At 40.2% G+C, this 21589-nt stretch overlaps 1 protein-coding gene across 1 annotated transcript in view; it reads left to right on the forward strand.

The window, feature by feature from the left end:
• Window positions 1–525: 525 nt before the first annotated feature.
• USP37 (ubiquitin specific peptidase 37) overlaps window positions 526–21589 on the forward strand; it is a 33168-nt gene continuing 12104 nt past the window's right edge. Inside the window, exons 1-16 of the mRNA XM_029086691.1 lie at window positions 526–684; window positions 4213–4384; window positions 4916–5016; window positions 6299–6480; window positions 6847–6921; window positions 7492–7589; window positions 9423–9507; window positions 10392–10553; window positions 11005–11136; window positions 13067–13190; window positions 13455–13660; window positions 14738–14855; window positions 16094–16173; window positions 17391–17555; window positions 18983–19048; window positions 19607–19757. Of these exons, the coding sequence (XP_028942524.1) occupies window positions 529–684; window positions 4213–4384; window positions 4916–5016; window positions 6299–6480; window positions 6847–6921; window positions 7492–7589; window positions 9423–9507; window positions 10392–10553; window positions 11005–11136; window positions 13067–13190; window positions 13455–13660; window positions 14738–14855; window positions 16094–16173; window positions 17391–17555; window positions 18983–19048; window positions 19607–19757 (2073 nt within the window). The 5' untranslated portion in view covers window positions 526–528. The remainder of the gene's footprint in view (window positions 685–4212; window positions 4385–4915; window positions 5017–6298; window positions 6481–6846; window positions 6922–7491; window positions 7590–9422; window positions 9508–10391; window positions 10554–11004; window positions 11137–13066; window positions 13191–13454; window positions 13661–14737; window positions 14856–16093; window positions 16174–17390; window positions 17556–18982; window positions 19049–19606; window positions 19758–21589) is intronic.

Genomic DNA, 21589 nt, shown 5'->3' on the forward strand with positions numbered 1-21589 from the left:
GCTGCTCCTCGTACCGCTGGGCCGCTGGCTTTGCCGGGCGGGGGGGCACCGCCGCCCCGGGGACCCCCGGCCGGACCCCTCCGGGTGGCCGCGGCTCACGTCCCGCCAGGAACGAGCTCGTTGTCCCTCTCCGGCTTCCTCCGGAACTTTGGATTCCGTTTCTCTCCGGCTTTCCTCGGACGCTTTTATTTTCTTTCCTGAACTGTGTTGAAGTCGCTTTAAGGATTTGCAGGAACTTCTGTGTCGGGCGGGGGCTGCCCGCCCCCCCCACTGAGGGGACCCCGCAGCGCTTTGCTGCCCCAACCCGGAGAGATTCTATTGAGGTTCCTTCACCTGTGGCTGACTCGCCTTCACTGTCTTTAAAAATACCAGCAAAACGGTTCTGCTGAGCTCCTGCAGGTGCCTTCAGCCACTCTGGTATCTTTCTGCAGAGGTTATTTGGCTTGTCTGCTCACACGTTCCTCCTTGTTAACAGGTTTTTTGAGGTGGAGCACACTTACTCTCGGTAGCTCTGTCCCTTGAGGAGCCATGGCTCCGCTGAAGGTGCACGGACCCGTCCGGATGCGCAGCATGCAGACTGGGATTACAAAATGGAAAGAAGGGAGCTTTGAAATTGTGGAGAAGGACAACAAAGTGAGTCTAGTGGTTCACTACAATGTTGGAGGAATTCCAAAGACGTTTCAGGTACACCAAATATTAAGGCTTTTGTTTGAGCGGTGCATGGATTGTGCTCTTTTGTGAACAGCTGTCCTCTTCAAGGCTATCAAGTGTCACGCAAACTTCCCTCTGTCACTGTTTCTTGTTCCTTGTTTCCTGAACAGTAATCCCTTTGTGTGGTTCTCCTGTAAATTATTCACGTGGGTTGTTAAAGGATCTACCGAGGTCAACATCAAGGTACCACTGAGTGGGAAGAAGCAAAAAGCAGGGAAAAGTTACTAAAGTCTATAGGTGTACATATAGTCTGTAGCGTCCTGGCTGGCGTGCTCAGACTCTTGGAACGTGTAACCTTCCCCTTACTGCTACATTTGCAGAATCTAGAGGTGAAGACCCTGAACAGTTTGTACCAGCAGTTTTCCCAGCTGAAGAGTGAAGGTGTTAACACACTTGTAGCCTTTTGCTGGTTTATTCAAGACTCTGCTGAACAGCAATTGTTACAGTTTTAGGTCTTAAATATGCCAGGCAATGTGGTTTCCTCACTGATGCAGATTCTCTTACAGTATTCGGTCTACATTGCCCTTTTTTCATTCTGTAGTTGTTTTCAGCTCAGTCTTCCTAGTTTTTTTGCACAAAATGCCCCAAATCAAAAGAATGCAAAGGAGTGTTTTTATGTAAGAAATTTCTATCTGATTTAAAAACACGTAGAGGGTAGAAGAGCAGTTGGAACAAACAAACAAAAAAAGTCCTATCTTATTTAGCAACTTCGTCACAGCCTAAACTGATCTAAACGCTGGCTTCTGCTTTTTCCTGCCACAGTTGTTTCTCAGCAGTACTGTTCACCGGGCCTTTCTCAGAGTCATTTATTTCTGTGTGTAGACTCAGTGAAAAAACATTCACTTTATTTTTGAAAGATCAGGTTTTGCTGCCTTAGTGCACTGAAAAGTCTTAGCACAGAATTGGGCAGCCTGTGTTGCCTGGGAGTCAAGGTGTAAGAGAAGAATAGCCTGCCTTCTCATGCACGGTGCTGTGACTGCACTTTTGATTTAGTCCAGCGTTGGACCATGTTGCTTTTGGAAGGAGTGGTCTCCTCTACCCCTCGTCCCTTCCCCAGGATCTTGCTCCCACGCGCTTCTTTCTGCCTGGACGGGTGTTAACGTGGTGTGGTGGTGACTCGAAGGGTGGTTCTGTGGGGAGGATGAGCCTATAGAACGGGTAACCGTGGCCTAAAGGGGCAGGTTTTGTTGCCAGCCTCTCACATCTGCTGGCTCTGGCACTTGTCAGATCTCTCTGTGTGCTCAGTGGAGGGTTTTCACATGAATTAATTTGGGGAAAGGACCAAACGTGATATTTGGTGGAGAGCGTGATAGGGCACCATGCAGGCAGGACTGCAGCAAAGGAGCAGGAGGAAAAGCCTAAAGTGTCTTTAGACCAATTATTTTTGTTTGAATGGTGGTTATGTTTTCAGTAGGAACTGTTTTCTGGTCCTGTTTGTCTTGAAGCAACACAGACGCTGGCACAAGAGTGTTGGTGGGAGTGAGCAGCAGCTGGGGAGCAGCAGCCCCTTGTGCTACAGGCTTGTGCTTGAGCGTAGTTTGTGTGAGCCAGCCCCAGTCTGTCACAGTGCTCTGACCTGCCACTGCAGGCAGGACAAATTCCTGATCATTTTGCTTCAGAAGTAGCATTCCTTTGTTTGACAAGTTGCTCTGGGGGAACTGTGGCCATTTCCCCACCTTTTTTTACTTTTCTGGAAGTAATGGAACATTTGAGTGGATCCAGAGCTGTATTTCTTTCTACAGTGACTAGTGTGTCATCAAATTTCTTATGTCAGATGGTATGTTTTAATGATGTTTCCAAGCTTTGATGAAGTTGTCCTAGATGCTAGATATGTAGTAAGAGAAATATTTTGTTTATCCCCACTTCCCAAGATTTTGATGCTGTCTGGGTCATAACAGGTGCATGGAGAGTATGGAGAGTGCAGATGGAGCCCTCTCATGGTAACATTTTAGGTTGAAATAGGTTGGTTTGCACTGAGATGGTGAAGTTACTGTAAACCCTTTGCATTGGGCTCAATGTTTTAAGAGAAGATGAAAAATTTGGAACTCCTTTTTCAATTTTTAGGTCTTTGAAGACATTTTTAGCTTATATTAAAAAAAAAAACCCTCAAAAAACCCCCAGAACACGAGGATTGAGAGCAAAGTATTTCAGATGTGTAATTTTCCCAGAAAAATAAACCCTTAGTTTGTAATTGAGGTGGTTTTGCAGCCTCTCTTATAAGCTGCTGTTGTGTCCAGATTGGCTTTCCAAAAAGCTAGAAATCTGAATGGAAAAAAAGAAATCTCACTGATGGACATGGAGTGCCCTTTACTATCTCAGTCTTTTGTATGTATACCTGAACAAGTTTAAATAAAACTCGTAAATAATTCTTGTTTTTAAACTTGTGTACAATTTGAAGGAGACAAAACAGGTTCTAGAGCAATGTACAGCGAAACTGTGGCATTAGAGAGTAATTAGTGTTCATGTCTATTAATTCATCATCATTATTTAGATGGGTAGTTGTGGCAGTATGCGGGTCAGGCCAAATGAGGAGGTGACTCCAGTCTGGGCAGCGTTTTGCTCTGTCTTGTGTGGTGCTTAATGACCTTGGCTGTGTTTCCAATCTCGCACGAAGCATTGAGTGTAGCAGTACACTGGCATGGATGTCATGGTGCAGCTAGTGCTGATCTTGGGCAAGGCTGAAGCAGTGGCAGCAAAATGAAGAATTAAGCAAACAAAGACAAGGGAATTGAAAATGAGAGTATGCTTAGGTATGTATTGCCAAACTTCCATGCAGTCTCCAGATGTGAGTTATCCTTTTGCTTCCTCTGCTTTAGGAGTTGCTCTCAACTGGTGTGGATAGTAGAGGCTTTATTGACAGCCAGTTCTTATAGGTGACTTAGCCTAAGTAACAATTAAGTAATGGTGTAATAAAGTAGCAGCAGCGTTATTAGGGAGCACAGATTCTTATTAAAATTATTCCTGTGCTTGATCATGACCCTGAAAGTTTTTACACCACTTAATTGTTATAATGTTGCATGTAGACTAAACATGTTCCTTATTGGCTTACTCCCAGCAAATTTTTTTAAGCTATGTCAAATCTGTCTTCCCTGAGGAAATTATGAAGTGAGTAGAAGTTTGTACTTAACATTTAAAACTTTCTCCATCTTAAATTGTATTTCAAACTCGATGTGGAAGTTTCAGACAACTAAATGGGACCTTGTGAAGCTCTTATTCCTTTACATTCAAAAGTGTCACACTTGGTAGCAAAGCAGGTTTCAGAAAGCTTATCCAGGAATGTAGGGACTGTTGAGCTGTAGTGACACTGTCCTTTCAGTTCTGTCAGCTTCCACTGGTTGCATTAATTCTGTGGGGCTTAATGTTTGCTTGAAATGGAGCAAGGAGAAGCATTTCAGTGTGAGTGCTTCTTACCCTCTCTGTTTGAAGTGTTTTGTTTGAATTTGCAAGTATTTTGGCCTTTTAAAAGTGGATTTAAGTTTAAAGTCACTTTCTTGTTTTCAGCTAAGCCATAACATTAAAACTGTGACCTTACGACCAAATGGTAGAAAGCTGTGCTGCCTGATGCTGACTCTGAAGGATACCAGCTTCCTGACCATTGATAAGGTTCCATTTAAGGATGCAAATGAAATGCGGATGTATTTGGATGCAGTCCATCAAGACAGGGTTCATCCTGGTAAGTGCAGTTGTTGTGAATCATGTTATTAACAGTTTGGAGAGGGGTCAGTGCTGTGTTTTCTTTCTTTCGTCTTTAGCCATTGTATCCTCCTTGTGTTGCTGACTTTCTTTGCATCTGTGTAAATGCTTCTTTCTGGCCCTGGACCCCAATTTCTGTTACATACCTTTCTCACAATGTACCTTTGTCTTGCTGACAGTAAGCAGAAATTAAACATGTAGGAATTGTTTATGTTGTAAGTATGTTGGTATTTGACAAACTCTTGCCCATTTCTCACACATGAATAGTCTCTTTCCTTTTTATTTTACTTCTTATTTTGTTCTTTTTAAGGGTGCAAACTTTACTGCCAACTGAGTAAGTGACCAGTATCAGGGATATCAATAAACACGTGCTTATGTCTTTGCATGCAGAATATTGTACTGTCTGTTGGCAAGAAATCTAGGGTGTCCCTTCCAAAATCAACTCCAGTTAAATAACTTCTTACAAATAAAAATGACAATCAAATAAAATGTTGTGTACTTTTCCTGTCAGCTGGGAAACCCTCTCAGGGATCTGGCAGCTTTGGAGGTGTGCTGGGCAGCAGGACCACACAGAAGGAAGCTAACAGGCAATTCTCTCATATAGAGAACCAGGTTTGTTTAATTTTCAAATTTTTCCTCTCCTTTAATTTTATTTCTTTCATTTTCTCCTCTCATTCTCTTATTGCATGTTTTGATAGCAGTGTAAATACTTACTTTGCATCCAAAGTCTTTGTAATCTAGAGGGCTTGTATACAGGGTGGTTGGCAACGGTGTGTCTTGCTCATGAGGAGCGATCTATTCTGTGTGAATGTGAAAGGTCAGTGTCGAGCTGTGGAAGACAGAACATGTTCTTCATGCTGAGCTATCAGTCAGGCACACAACAAGCAGAAATAGAGGGAAAGTACATAATTAAGACTCGCTTCTCACATAGTTCTGAATATCTCTTTGTTTATACTGAGCATCTTACTTAGCAGCTGAACATGTTATAGTCAGCATAGGTCTCAATGACTTTAACAGACTTCAGCCAAATGTGTATATTAAAAACCTGCTGACTCAGTTTTGTATCAGAATAAAGTTACTGAATTTGTGGCAATCTGCTCAGGTTTTTGTGTAAATTTTGCAGACTTTTCCCTGGAAGTGCTTTTCCTTCAGAATATTTTTGTTCTTCCTTATCTCCCTGCATGACACAGATCTCATGGCTTATCTATCACCTTTAATGCACTTTTGTTATCTCTGTGAATGTACTTGTATCACCGCCCTGAGGGAGAATATTTTTGAGGTTGTCCCAAAACAAATTTTACATGTTGCTTAAAGGCAATAATCACGCAGTAAAAACTCTAGGGCTGTGTATACAGTGGTAAGATTAGACATGTTTAGTTTTCAAATCTAAAATTGACCAACGTTCCTTAGCCAACTGACTATTAGCTCTTTCCATTTCATTGCCCATGGTGCTTGCTTGGCCAAAGGCTGTCAGGGCTGTTCTAATTGTGTGGGTTTTCATATGGCTTTTTCTTTTATTTAATACCACTGGGGATTGATCTGGGGATGGTTAGGAATTGTGCCTTGGGTTTTTTTAATGTCAAAGCATGTGAAGGAGATTTTAAAAACTAAAGTTCAACTGACTTAGCATTGGAAAATGAGAAGGAAAATCGATTACTACAGTAGATTTTCATGTTTATGGCTTGCACCGATGCAGTCAGAATTTCACCTATGACTAATTAGTGTTAAACTCTCTTAATCTCTTACAAGTATCATTTTTCTGCTTTTGGATGCTGCACTGTAGCAAGTATAGCAGTGGTGTAAATGCTAGATTAGACTAAAGATGGTCATGTTTTTCACTGCTGTGGTTGCCCCCCCTGCCCCAACCCCGATCCTCTCCATTTGGGTTTTGCAGACTCCTCCCAAAAGAGTGACCGTGGAAAGTAAGGAGGAAAATCCGCTTCGCAAGGTGCTGGGTACCCCAGCAAGAGCGTCTGTTAAGAGTTCTGCTGGAACTGGAACATCTAGCAACAGGGTGAACATTTCAGCACCTCCTGCATCATCAGCCCCTCACAAAACAGGCTTGTTGGAGAATCGGTAGGCGTGTTATCCTCTCATTATGATATTATTAAAGTTTAGCTCTTTATAGAGCTGCAGGTGAAACTCAGTACACCTAGAAGTAAGAAGGGAATATGTTTCTTCCTCTGGTTTTGCTGTTACTTTTAACAGGATGTTAATATGTGCTTTTCTAGCCTTTGGCTAGTACTGGCACTAGAGCTTTATGAACAGCTTAAAGAGTTGGGCAGACCAAATTCTTCTCTGTATGCTATGTTATAAAAGTGGAGATGGTGGAAGATAGGTGCGAAATGCACAGAAAGCATTGACGTGTTCTGTTCAGTTGGAAGAGGATCATTTACTAACCTTTCTGAAAGAATGACCACTTGAAACATTTTCTGTCATCAGTGAAAAGAGGAAAAGAACACAACCACCTGGTTCAGAAATGAGTGAAGATTATCCCAAAGAGAATGATTCTTCAACGTAAGTAACTATTGTTTCTAGTTTCTGATTCTAAAGTCTTTGTTCTTTTGTGAAGGCAAATTTTTCTGACAAGAATGCTTGGGTGTTTCCTGTCTCAACACGGTGGTACAGGCCAGTCCCTCGTCAGCTTCCGAACACACTGTGGGCTTGAAATGGGCTTTGCGTTCAGGGTTAATGAGGGAAATACAACCTGCTCTGGCAGCTGATTTGCAGGAACTGGCACATGCAAATTTTGTGTCATCTTTCTTTTGTCAGTTTAGTCAGGATTATCATGTGCTATATGTGTATAGCAATAGGTACCTTCTTTATTGAACTTGCTTTGACCCTTTTTGAAACTAAATTCATAGAGGGAAATTGTGATTTGAAGAAGCAGCTCTGTGTATTTGAAATCACATTTGATTATAAGTAAGAAAGCTTGTTTAAATGAATTGGTTAAATTTATCTGCTAGTAAAGTTTAACTGTTCCTCGGTCAAATATTAAAGGTGGTAGGAAAGAAAGTTGTAAATACCAAGCAGGAATATCCTGTATATCCTATAACTGCACTGATTTCCACTCTTGTTTATGTGTAGGAATAATAAAGCCTTGAGTGATCCAGCATGGAAGTACTTAAGCAGTAGCAGAGAGAAACAGTTGAATCTGAAGCAGGCAGAAGACAACAGGACAACAGGTAAAAAAAAAAGGCAAAGACGGATGATAATTTGTCTTTGACCAGTATTATTTTACCGCTTTGATACTGGTTTAAAGAGTTACTGCAGAGGTGGTTTTCCTAATCTGCTTTCCCTGTGCCACTGACTTCCTTGCTTTCTATAGAGCCATATATGAGATGCAAACAACTTTCCTTCATTTTCAAAGCCTATCCTGCTCTGGTGTGACCCTGACCTTTATACTTGAATGCTGATGCCAGCCCATGGGCTGGCTTGTTTGAAAATTCAACAAGCAGCTTCAAACTTTGCTCCAAGCTGCCCTTCCCCTTGGGAGAAGATTCCTGTAAACATCTAAGGGTGACAGGCCACTGGAATAGGCTGCCCAGAACAGTTGTGGAGTCTCCACCTCTGGAGATGTTCAAAACCCGCCTGGCTGCTTTCCTGTGCAACCTGCTGTAGGGAACCTGCTTTGGCAGAGGGTTGGACTAGATGATCTCCTGAGGTCCCTTCCAACCCCTACAATTCTGTGATTCTGTGATTTCCTTTTTGTTCTCTTTCTTGTTTATTTTTAAGGCTCTCCTTTGCTGTTAATGCCCACATGAATTGTAGGCTGGTTTTTGTGCTGTGGAAAATGTGTACTCTTTGCTTTTACTTCCCTTTCTCTTTCCCAGAACTTAGAAGGGGAACATTTTTGGGCCAGGACTTTTGTTCTGTTTGTACCAAAGTTCTGTTGGAACTTGTGTGTGTGAGGTTTTATAGATGATATAGAAATGTTGGCAGTGTGTACATAAGCTAGTAAGCAGCACCATTCTTCATTCTTGCTTCTAAATACTGGGCCTCTTTCTCCATAAAGAGGAATGCATTCAAGATCTTGTTTTTATGGACAACGTTGCTGAACACATTCTTTTTTTAGTGCAGCTCTGATGCCACAAACATGTTGCTGGAGGAGCCAGTAGGGTGAATGTTTTGGAGATGTTTAAGGTCAGGCTTGATGGGGCTCTGAGCAACCTGCTCTAGTAAAGATGTCCCTGTCACTGCAGGGGGGTTGGACTAGATGACCTTTGAAGGTCCCTTCCAACCCAAACCATGCTATGATCTCTGAATGAAAACTTGGTTTGCTCTTGAGTCAATATTATGATCTGTGAGTGTCCACCTGCCAGCTCAGGTAACAGTATTGCAAACTTCATTCAGATGTCTGCAATTTTAAAAGCTGTGTGGCTCAAACCACTTTGAGCTGAGACAGAAGCAAATGTTTATTCGTTATCCAACCCAAAATATGCTGTGATTCACTCTAATAGGTGGTTTCTTTGACTCTTGAGAGCATGTTTTTCACATGGCACTATCTGAGGCATTAGCGTCTCAGGATCTGACACAATGATACCAGGACAATGAAACAATCATATTTTGCCCCAAGCATATGGTAATTTACTGTGGAATTTGGAGTGGGAAGAGAAACTGCTTTCATTTCTGCATATTTACCTTGAATTTTGAGAGCACCGTACTGGAAATCATTAGCGAGTTTTCTGTTATGTGCATCTTGTATCTTTGAACAAGAGATGGATATTTATTATCTTTCAGATAGTTAAGACCATTCAATGACTTCTTAATGTTTCATATTGCAATTTGGATTTGATGGAGATTATGGTATTAAATTAAATTAAAACTCCAGCATGTCTTTACTTATATGTGATTAATACTTGAATTAATATTCACATTAGTACTTCTAACTGTGTGTTAGTACTTTCCCAACCAATTCTAGAAAACAGTGTTTGAGGATTTTTAAACCTTTTGAGTAAAGGTATAAATAGCTGAGTCACCTGAAACAAAATGACCTGCCTTTCTTTCTGTTTTTCAAGGTATTTTACCTCTGCAGTCATCATCCTTTTATGGTAGTAGGTCCTCATCAAAAGAGTACTCTGCTGGCAGTTCCACGCTGGACAGGTAGGACTGATTGACTAGTGTGAACTGTAAATGACAGCTCTTTCCCGGGAATTAAGATCTTTAGTTTCCTGTATGTTTATCACATGGTATATAGCTTACATGCATAAAATGTGTGTATAGATTTCACCCATCCCACCCCACCCCCGGACTGCAATCGAGGTATTCAGCGTGGCTACAATTACTCTAGTTAAATCTACAAACTCCAGTTACTGCTTGTTGCAATAGGTGCGCTTTCTAAAATCACTCAAGTCTATTGTAGTCGTTGTGAATGACTGATCTAGATGATATCTGAACTCTAGATGGTTCAAATTATACATAAACTCTGGAACTTTAGACTGAATCCTTGCTTGGTTTTTCCCAAGCAGGTAAATGGCATGAAACTCTATATTCTAATGTCAGTATTTGAGAAATACTGAATCCCGCTGAGGTTGGGATTCTTCTGTGTGAGATGCTGTGCAATCAAACTTTTGGTCTCTGCCTTAGATAGATGAGATAAAGATTGAGGAAGAAAAGAAGCATTGTCCATGCTTTACGCATGAGGGACTAAGGTCCAGAATGATTAGGTTACGAGATCAGGAGGCTGAAAATGAAGAATCTGGTGCAGATGTGAATTTTAAGCGTATCTGGGGAGTTGTGATCTCATGCTACACAATCGTTCTTCCTCTCATCATACAGTATGGGGAGCTGTTAAATATCTTAAAAACACAAGACTTGGTTACACTGCATGGACATCTGTGGATGTAAGGAAATTTAACCAAACAAAGTATTTAAATGCTCTGGAAATAAGTTCTTTCTCTCACACCTCTTTTGCATTATGATAGGAATTCTTTTCTTTAAGGAAGAGCATTGGAAATCTTACACTTCTTATCCTTTTATGTTTTTAGGTCTAGTGTATCCAGCCAGACCCCTTCAGCCAAAAGAAGCCTGGGATTTCTTTCTCAGCCTGCCCCTCTTTCTGTTAAAAAAATGAGATCTAATCAAGATTACACAGGGTGGAACAAGCCTCGAGTACCCCTTTCCACCCATCCTCAACAGCAATTACAAGGGTAAATTTAATTTCCATTATCTAGCATACACACTTTGATCGTCAGAACATGCACGTTCTTGTTATAGTTATTTAATGAAAAAAAAATAATGAAATTAATAAACACTGAGACAGGAAACACTTTTCCTAGTTGGGAAATATATATTCTTAAATTCACTTCCTGAGAATTTTAGAGATATAATAATTTCAGGTAATTCATATTCCTTTCATACACTTTCATTATGCATTTCTCTGTCTTGTGTATATACACACATTTTTAAAATTCTGATGGTGCTTTCCTGATAAACGCCACCTCCCAGGAGTTTTGTTTCAGTCTGAAGGGCATGAGGACAGCTCCAGTGAGAAACTGTGGGGAGTAACTGGGGTGAATGTCCTACCTGTCAGTAGTGCCACGTTTAACACTGGCACATTTACACATTGACATAACTACTAAGTTCAATCTTTTTTTTCAGATTTTCAAACTTGGGAAACACCTGCTATATGAATGCCATCCTGCAGTCCTTGTTTTCCATTCAGTCTTTTGCTAATGATTTGCTCAAGCAGGGTATACCATGGAAAAAAATTCCACTCAATGCACTTATCAGGTAAAATTCACTTTCTGGGAAGGATATTTTCTCTTTGGTTACTGATAAACTAGTTTTGTAATACTGAAGCTCCTTCGTAGAGGGTAATTTGCATGTGTAGATAATAAAACAAATCATAGAGCTCTCTGCCTTTTGGAGTTTTACTTTAGAAATAGGAGGTAGGCTCTTAAAAATTGCAATGATGAGTCTTATATCTTCTACTAGTTTTTTAGTGGCAGAGTGAAATGCTTCAGAAGAAAATGCAAGAAACTGCAAAATAGATAGATGCAGAATAACTTATTTTTAAAACATTGCCAGCTAGGGTTTGAGCTGGTCAGTAAGTTCACCTGATTTGTATAGTAGCCATGGAGGGTGTTCAAGTTCTGCCTACTTAATCTTTGTCCAAATTCAGCTGAACTCTCAAGTCAGTCAAACCTTACGTCAGAAAACTCTAAAAGTTTCTGTAATATGTAAAACTTTTCTCTTTGAAAATTTGAATTACCACACCATTCAGATCCCATTTTATGTCTATTGGAAAGATGAGCTGCTGTTTATGTACTGCAGTCTGACATCTGGACTTTTTGTTATACATGCTCTTGTATGCCTCGTTTCTTTTCTCTCACTAAACAAGATTTGGGATTATCAGACCCATTTCTGTTTCCATTTCATAGTGGTTTTTATCTCTTGAGGTCATTTCATCTTGAACTCTTCCTATGCTACTTGAGATCAGAGGTTGTACCACGTGCCTCTTGAAATGTCCTTTCCCTAATTTTGGTAGATCTCTGAAGCTTAAGCCCCATGTACCTGGTGGTAAACTGTGTGGGTAGAATTTGTGCCATAGTACCTCTGATGGAGGGCAGTGTGTGATCCTGTGCCTGTGCACGACAAATCAGAGTTGATACTCAGTAGCATCTACTTTGGCTGCTATTGGTTTAGGTATATGGGCACTTGATCTAACATGATGAATGTTTTTCTGGTTGAAAAGCAGTTACCTATCCACTGCTTTGTGGTGAAAAGTATTTCCTAACATGCTTCACTGAGCAGTTGTAGAGATTAGGAGAGCACACACTGTTAATGTAGTTCAGGAGAACGGCAGAAACTTGTTGAGCTGCAGTAAACTGATCAGATTCTTTGGGTAACTGGGTATTAGTTGTTGGTTTGGGGTGGGAGGGGATTGCACAGGTCTTGTCTGTCTTCCTCTCTTTTTTTGTGTGTATGTGTCATGGAATGTGACATCTTTCCATGTATGTGCTATGACCAAAACTGTTGTACTTGGAGTATACTGGGTGTGTATTTCCTGTGGAATTGTAAAGCAATTGTAAAAGATAACTAAACCACAATAACTGAGAGACACAGGTAAAGTCAATTTCAATATTTTTTTAACAAAGTTACCAGTAACAGTACATGTAGCTTGAACCAAGAAATTCCTCGTGGCTCTTTGTTACAGATTTTTTCTACTCTGTTGTAATGTTTTACTTCCAAAAGAAGTAAGGCTTGAAACTGAGTGGAAATTTTAAAATAAAAAAATAAATAGAAACTAGTCCGACCATGCAAGCTGAATTTAATGATTTTGCGTTGCTTGTTTTGGTGCCATGTGATTTCATGTCTCCTATCAATACAAATGTTTTCAGAAAGCATTGTGGTTTTTTTCCTCACTGTAAAAGATATAGTAGAAATAAGTTTATACAACTTTATAAGGCTTTTCTCTTTACCTTAAAAGAGTGTGGAACTTTTTGTTCATTTGAGTGCTGTTCCCATCATGGACTCAACTGAGATTTCAAAATACTTGAAATGGAAAAGGTTAATTATGAGATATTTTCATACAGAACCTCACCACTTATCACAGAAGAAAAGCTTTTAGAGACCCTTAAAATGGGGTATCATGAGTTTTATTTTGTTTCTCTAAAGTCTTGGAAAGCCAATCAGTGTTTCATTGCATTGACTTCTGCAGACGTTTTGCCCATCTGCTTGCTAAAAAGGATGTCTGCAGCCCTGAGGTTAAGAAAGAGCTGCTCAAGAAGGTGAAAAGTGCCATTTCAGCTACTGCAGAGAGATTTTCTGGGTACATGCAGAACGTAAGTATCATATTGTCTAGAAGCAATTAAGTGTATTTTGTTCAGTGTTGGGGCTGCATTGAGCTCCTGTCAAGCTTCAGCTCCGTTTGACAGTGACTTGAGCTTTTGATTGAATGACAGTTGCTTGCTGTTTGTTAGAGCAGAACTGTCTTAGCATTGCTGAATGCAATGGGCTAAAACATACTTTCTCTAGTCTGTGTGTGTTTGAGAGAAAGATATTGAATGAAGTTATACAAAATCACTTTGAGTTTACCCCATTTCTAGGATGCACACGAGTTTTTGAGCCAGTGTCTGGATCAGCTGAAAGAGGACATGGAAAAGTTAAACAAAACTTGGAAGAGTGAGCCAGTCCCTAATGAGGATAACTCACCTGGACGGGCTTCTGATGACCTCTCAGCCACCAAAGTTTATACGTGTCCAGTTATCAGTAACTTAGAGTTTGAGGTTCAGCATTCTATCATTTGTAAAATGTAAGTATGCTTGAGAGCTTAAAAGTCTGGGAGATGTTTCCATCTTACGTGACTTCATCTGCAGGCTATAACTAGAACTGAGAACTATGTTTTTCCCAAATCTAGATATTTAGAAGATATTCTGTGGTCTGGGAATGCTGTAAACGTGAGACTGTTGTTGCTGTAGGCCTTCTTTAAACAGTCTCATACCATTTAGTTCTTCATTACGTATCCAGTGGAAAGCTGCTGTGCTTTGCTTTTTGTATACTGGTTGTGTGAGAATAGGGAGAAAAGGGGGTTTCAGCCAAGTAATGTTTCTCCTTAAAAAAAGGGAAGCTCTGTTTTTAGTTTGTTCTTCCTAAGGGCTTGCAGGGAACGGCATTTTCTTCTGTCTCTGTAGGCCATTGCAGAAAAAAGATGTAAAACGGTGTGTCTGGATATTTGTTGTGTTATGAACTGTGCAGCAAGATTCCCATATGGGATGCTTGCATTCCACAGAGTTTTCATGAACACATATATTTGTGAATCTTACTTTGTACTGCATTAGTTCCCTAAAATAATTAAAAGTAAATTGCAGGCAGGTAATAATTACTGAAGACAAATGACTGTAGGGTCTTTATATGTGTGTGTGTGTGTGTGTGTGTGTATATATATGTATGTATGTATGTATGTATATAAAAAATAGTTGAGATTTCTTTTTAGATGGATTCTTTTGTTTCTAAAAACAGTTTGAAAGTATTTCTAGGCTTTCCCTTCTTCTGGGCTGGGCCGACATCTTTTCTCCGAAGGATGTTTAATAAAGAAGTGTTTAGCTACATAGCACTTTGGTTTTCTGTGTACCTGATCACTTGCCTCTCCAAAGCAGTCTGTAGTTTTTGTTCTCACCCTTACACAAATGTTTCTTTCAACTTCTAAAGCATCAAAGTGAAATCCAAAAATTCAACTTTGTCATAAGCATCAAACAGTTTCATTTTGATGTGAAAATGGATTGATCAAGAGGCATATATTTACTAGGAAGTTACTTTAACCTAAAAAATGTAAGTTGTCATTAATTTCAAGTATGTTTTTCATCAGACTTACATAAGCATGTTTTTTTAGGTGTGGTGAAACAGTCATCAAACGAGAACAGTTTAATGACCTCTCCATTGACCTTCCTCGAAGAAAGAAATTGCTTCCATCTCGATCAATCCAGGATTCCCTTGACCTATTTTTTCGGGTACATAGTTTTGGTTTTCATTTTATTCACTGTGGAGTATGTGTAGGTTATGTACCATATGGAAATTCTGATTGTGTAGCTGATTATTAACTTCTATGACAGTGATTGCAGGCATGTGAAACAATTAACTTTGCAATTTTTTTGAGGTTTGGCTGTTAACAGGAATTTTTATTGTAAAATACTGAGCAGAAATTAACTGTTCCGTACAATACTACTGTGGAAAAGGTAAAGTTATCCATTTTGTGTTGGAAGAGTTGAGGTATAAACAAATACCAAGGGGAGAAGGGAGGCTGTCAGGTTGAGATAATCACTCAGGAATTGCTGCTGCTTCTCCTGGGCTAAGATGCTTCAACAGCTTACATACTGTCCTAAATTGGCATGGAGGAAAAAGGTCATGCAAATATAATAATTAAAAAAATAGTTGTAATATGTGGATGCTCATCTTGTAAGTAGAGCTTGAAGGTGAGTTTTCCGAAAGCTGAAATTGAGCCTTACACCTGTGAATCAGTGTTGTGTTTTGTCATATCTTGGGACAGACCTGTGTATTTTCTCCAGTTACAGGTAATGTTTTCAACAGATAGAGTAATTGATGGGCTTATTCTTCTAAAAGCTGTTGGAGGTCTTATACTTATGATTAAAAAAAATTCTGGAAATCATAGTGGTATCATTTGGCCTCACTTAAAGAAAAGGGCTGTGCAAATGTCTGATGGCTAAGTCATGTAATTTCAGCACAGTGAAGCTTCCCCTTTGCTCCCTGTTGAAAACTCTGCAGCACATCCTTGACAAGTTTAAATGAAGATAGCTTTTCAGGAACAAAGTTGAGGTTTTGAACAAGAGAAAACTTCATGACAGATTACCCTCTACCAAAGATTATTGGGGAAAAAAAGAAATAAAACAACAAAAAACTGTCTGTGGGAAAGAAAACTTTAAGCCTTGCAAGATTGTCCCCTCTCTTTGGAAGATAATTTGTCTGAACTGTGGCTAATTCACTGGTCTATGCAATAGACTTGCAGTAAAAAACCTACCTCTTCTGGTGGATATGTTGCCAAATTGTAAGCTTTGCTACCTGTCCTCTTGCCAGATGCCCTCTTGTTAGGTCATGTTGAAGGTGATTATAATTTTAAGTGTAACTGCTCTTTTGAAGAGCTTCTGTGACAGCAGAAAGCAACATGCTCTCTGTTGAGATCTATTTGACGTATCATTTGTTCCACTCATCGTTCTTCTGTTCTCTTAAACAGGCAGAGGAGATAGAGTATTCCTGTGAGAAGTGCAATGGAAAGTCTGCTGTTGTCACACACAAGTTCAACAGGCTTCCCAGGTAAATGTTGACATCTGTTCCTCTCTTTCCTGGAAGCACATGTTACAAAAGTGCAAGCAGAAGCCGCTTGATGAGTAAAGGTGGGATAATGGGTAGAGTGGCATCCACAAGGGTCAGCGTGGGGTTTTGGCGACATGAGGGAAGTGGAAACAGTAAATATATTCTGGAAGTTTGATATTCTGTGCTCAGCTCACCTGATGGGCAGGACTGAGTTGGAGACATTACTGCCAGAAGGTATGTAGGGGATTTTGATGTGATGAATTCTTCCCATGCTGGTGCCTGTTTTCTCTCTCAGTAAGCATGGCGCTTTGGGGAAGAAGGCAGACACTTTGAGGGTTAATGGCCTGCTCAATAGTTTCTGTCCTCATAGTTGGGTTTAGTCCATTATCTAGCATGGAAGTGATTTGAGGTAGGGATCATTTTCTCATGAGATATAAAGCTAAAAATCTCTTGGATGACTATCCAGCTTCTGTCCTTGTCCCAGCTATACTCATGCTGAACCCACTAACTTGGTAGTTAGTTTGCATTGTGCTTAAATAATGTATTTATGCTATCACTGCAAAACCCATGTCAAAGCTTTTGAATGTTAGCACAACATAAGTGATGATAGAGCTGCATGATCTAAACAGACAGTACAAAGTGCAGCAGGAAGGTGAAGATTCAGTGTAAGGAGGCCTTTGCAGCCTCTTTATACTGTTGTGATCAAAAGCTCCTTTTAAAGAGAAAGTGTTGTGACAGATAAACCAAGTACACATCTCGCACTGGACACAGTTCCTCCTCTGGTTTGGGCAGTTGTGTGATCCCTCTGTCTCAGTTTTGAGTGTATGGGAGTAATGTAATAGCGTTCTGGCCTATAATGAGAATGTTTTTATTGTTTCCTACCTCTCACTGTGTAGTAGAAATAGGGAGTTGGGTGAGAGCTACTTGCTTCTGCTTGACTGAAGAGCAAGGTGATGCAGATCAAAGCAGGAAGCCTCTTGAGTTGTCAGAATCTGCACTGAGCACCTTGCACGAAGTTGAGTGATGGACAGGAGAGTAATTAATTACCTGTCTCTTGCTGGGTAAGAGATGGAGAGTGTTTCACCACCACCCTAAAGTAATAATCTGTTCTGAATTCAGGTCAATGCATTTTGTAAACAGGACTACCTGGATTTTGAATAGGTGTTCTCTGAGTTCTGTCTTGAGATTAACGTTTGTCCTTCTCTCTTCTCTTTCAGGGTCCTGATTCTTCATCTGAAACGATACAGCTTCAATGTAGCATTGTCTCTCAATCATAAGGTCGGGCAGCAAGTGGTTATTCCAAGATACTTAACCCTACTTTCACACTGTACGGAAAGCACCAGGCTGCCGCTGACGCTGGGATGGAGCCTCCATTCTGCAATGTAAGTGTGCAACTTGTGATCGATCCATGCCTTGTTAAGCACACGTGCCAAGAGGGTAGGCAGTTGTCAGATCTCCTCCAGAAGATGTCTGGGTTTGTAACAATGCTATCATGAGAACTTGTGCGGAAAGGAAGCATGACAGAAGCAGTAGGAAGAGTTGGTGGGGCATTATCTAGGGATTATTTGGTAAAATACAATTCCTCACTGTCTTTGAAAATAGCTTTCTATCCCTTGTTGGGGTTTTTTTGTTGCATTTTTTAATTAGAACTTTTGTCAGTAATTTCTAAAATTTATGCCTCTTGGTGCAAAATCCAGATTACCTTTCTCCTCACAGCACACTTAACATCCTACCTTTTTCTGCTAATTTCCAGTTGCACCTCCTGTGCTGTCATTCATTTTTTTCATTGTTTTTCTGGTACCACTGTAGTATTTCAGCATTTGCATGCTGAAAATACTCTCTCCTTTTCCCTGTGACAGTCATTTCTGTACAGCTGCTTGTCCTGAGACACAGAGATTAAATGTGCCAGTTGTCACATAGGAAGTCTGTGGCAGAATAAGGAACAAGAAACTCTCAGGCCTCTTGTTGTCCCTGCCTAGTGACCTAACTACGGTAACTGTAGGGAGTTAGGACACATCTGGTGTGGATGTCCAGCAGTGTGGTGTGTGTTCTTGGGCTGAGCATTTAGTGGCATTTGAGATTTACATGGATGTTTCCCAAGCGTTTGCTTTAACGATAGAAATCTTAAAACAGCTTAAGCTAACCAGAGAGGAAAGACTTGACAATATCTTTGAAATAGCTTTCCAATGGCTTTTTTTAGTCATTGAAACCATTCTGATTGACCAGAGAGTGGAAGGGTAACTAGGCTGGAGAGAAGCAGCCCTGGTTTGAGCAGGGAGATTAGGAAAGATGTCTGGTTTGGCAGCCGTGTGGTGGATAGATGAGTAGCGATAGTGATGGACTTTGGGGAGCCCATGAAAGGATCAAATGGAGCAGGAAGTTTGTTTAGAAGAATCTAGGTAAGGGAGGAGAAACGGAAACATGGGACATGCCAGAAAACCGGCTGATCCAGACAGCAGCAGGAGACTGTGGTTTGGGAGCAGGAACTCAAGTGTTGGTGGGAATAAAAAAAAAAAAAAAAAGGAATGAGTTGTCTTGACATGGGAGCCCAGAGCCTTTAATTTGTGAGCTTGTCCCTAAGGGTGCATCACTAAGAAGTGAATCAAGTTTAAAGGATTATATATGGTTTTGAACAACTGTTGTATATTTATAGCATGGTGGAGTTATTACTTTGAATCTAAGCAATTAGCAAGTATGTAATGGTATTCTACTTGCTTCCTTGGTCATGGATTTGCATGCATAGCAGACAAGTAAACACTTATTTTTTTAAAGACTAACTGCTTCAGTAAATACTTTGCTTTTTTAATAGTTCCCGTCCATTGAAAGCCTCCCAAATGGTGAATTCCTGTACTATAAGCACTTCCACACCTTGTAGGTGAGTTATAGCTCTGAAATGCCCATGATCTGGGGTTCATGGGATAATTTAAAGGCATTTTAAAATTTTCTAATTCTTCTTCTTTAATCTTTCAATTTTTTCTGTTTTTTCTATTGTAGAAAATTATTTCAGCTACTGTTATTTTTCATATCTGAATTTTATTGGTATTACACACTAGCTGAAATTAATCTCAATGGTATAATTTGCCTAGTTGAAACGATCACCTTAGCATTTCTCTTGAGAACCTTTGGGGACTTGTAAGTAAGCAAAGTTGATTTTTTTTATTTCAGACAGAAAGGCTGAGCATCAGAAGTAAGTTCTTAGGTTGAAAGTTGCTATTGCAAGCTTGAAGCAGGTATATCAGTTAATGTAGTAAAAGATACCTTTCCTGAAAATCCTGCCTTCTATGTTAATAAATTTTCATGGTCAATTGTAGTTTGTTTCACAAATTGTGCTGCCTTGCAATGTGAAAGTCGGGCGTGACACTTCTTTAATGGTTACTTCAAAACAGATTTGTACAATACTATGAAGTTTTATATCCATGTTTTTAATTTACAGAAAATACACTTTCAAGTCAAAGAGTTCTTCATCAGTCTGTGTAGATTCTGACAGTGATGATGAGCCATTGAAACGCTCTGTTTCCCATAGCCAAAGGTTGTGTAACATACAGAGCAGAGATCAGCAACAACTGCAAGAAGAGCCAGAAAAGGTAAGGGGGGGAAAAACCACAAACTTTCATACACATAAAATCTATATATGCTCACATCTGGCCTGTGCTTTTCTCAGCATAGACTGTGAGTAAAATTTATGTAAGAGAACTTTTTTTTTTTTCCTAATTAGCACTGCAATGCTGGAAGGGAGTGTTTTGCTAATTGATCTCTCTGTCTTGGGTTCCCACTGGGAACAGAGGTAATTGTGTTGCAACGGCACTTAAGTTTTCAGGTTGTGTATACCAGCTGCTTAGCAGTTTTGTCGGTCCTTTGGGTAACTTTTCAGCAGTAAGATTTCCAGGCTGAAATCTAATGGGCTGTCAAGAATAAAATTATGCAGTAAAGACCTTGATTAAATTTGATCCAGTACAGGTTGGTCTAGGCAAAATATTAAGTTGAGGGAACTTTTTCCATGTCCAATCTGTGTCCCCTTTCACGTGTGGCTTTTTAAAAGCTTTTAGAAAGTGAAGCTGTCAGTCTTTGGAAGTGGGCACGTAGCATTGTGTAGAGATCAAGCTCATCAATGCAAAGGCACAGTTAACTTCAAATTACCTTTGAGCTCTTAATTGTGACTAATATTAACATTGCTAAGATATTTTTTGCCTCTATCAGGGCAATGTATTAGCAGGTACATGAGTGTGATAAGGAATGATGACCTAGAAGGGAAAGCAAGAAACTTTGAGGATTATTTTGCAGTACCACTTTCTTCCATTAAAATGTTGCAGGCCTAGTGGTTAGGCCAAGTGTCCTGCACCTCTGCTTCTCTAAAGTTTTTTACAATGTTCATGGGGTTATTTTAATGAATTGCGATCTTGATTATGGCATGAAAAGACAGGCACAAAGCTGGCTGGGCAGCAACAGGTAACAAGAGGAAGATATCTACACTTTCTGGTCTGATAGGAAGATCAAACCAAGGGAGGATCCTGATCCACTTAATATTTAAGAAACAGTAAAATAGATAATGAATATTGAATTTTCAGAAGACCCAGAGCTGTAAAGGGCTGCGAGTATCTTGAAGCTCAGAACTACAGTTAAGAATGATCTTGACAAATCTGAGAAATTGCCTAAAAATAAGAGGGGTTGTTCAGTAGGAAAAGGCTAAAGATGCCAATCTTAGCAGGACTAACAACTGTAAATGTGGGATGGGAACAGCTGGGAAAGCAGTGGGCCTTCAGAAAGGCTGTGAAGGCTGACAGTCAGTCACAAGGTCAGGCTGGTTGAAAACAGAAGTGTATAGACAGAGGCATAGCCTGCGAGTTGTGTGAAGTGACCCTCCTTTTGACCTCAGCATTGAGCTTTAGCTGGAGTTCTGCATCCAACTTTGGGCTCTGGACTGAAAAGAGTTATAGATAAATTGGAGAGGGGCTAGAGGAGAGAAACATGAATGGTCAGAGGTCTAGAAAGAAAGAGCGGGCAAATTGAACTTTAGTTTAAGGAGAAACCTAAGCAGGGCTTGTGTCTTCAAAAAAGGGACAGAAATTAATGGAAACACTTGTGCTGTTTTCCATGCCTGTGGTGAATAAAACAAGAAGTAATAGACTAAATTGCAGACAGTAATTTTTAGATTAAATGTTAGGAAAAAACTTCCTCATGCTCAGAGTATGTAGGGATGGAATGTATTGCTTTGGGAGAAGGCAGAAAACCCTTTGCTGAAGGTCTCAGGAACAGGATAGGCAACTGCTGTCCTGCATGGCACATCGATGGCTATGGGTGGGGGATGGAAACTCGCTGGTCTTTGAAGTCCCTCTTATGTGCAGAAAAAGCATTCCAAGCTGTCCTAAATGATTCTTCCTGGAGTTTTGTTTGTAAGGAAGTGTAAGTAGTCTCTATC

Source organism: Antrostomus carolinensis, unplaced genomic scaffold, assembly GCF_000700745.2.
Source record: "Antrostomus carolinensis isolate BGI_N321 unplaced genomic scaffold, ASM70074v2 scaffold8129, whole genome shotgun sequence".
Taxonomy (NCBI): domain Eukaryota; kingdom Metazoa; phylum Chordata; class Aves; order Caprimulgiformes; family Caprimulgidae; genus Antrostomus; species Antrostomus carolinensis.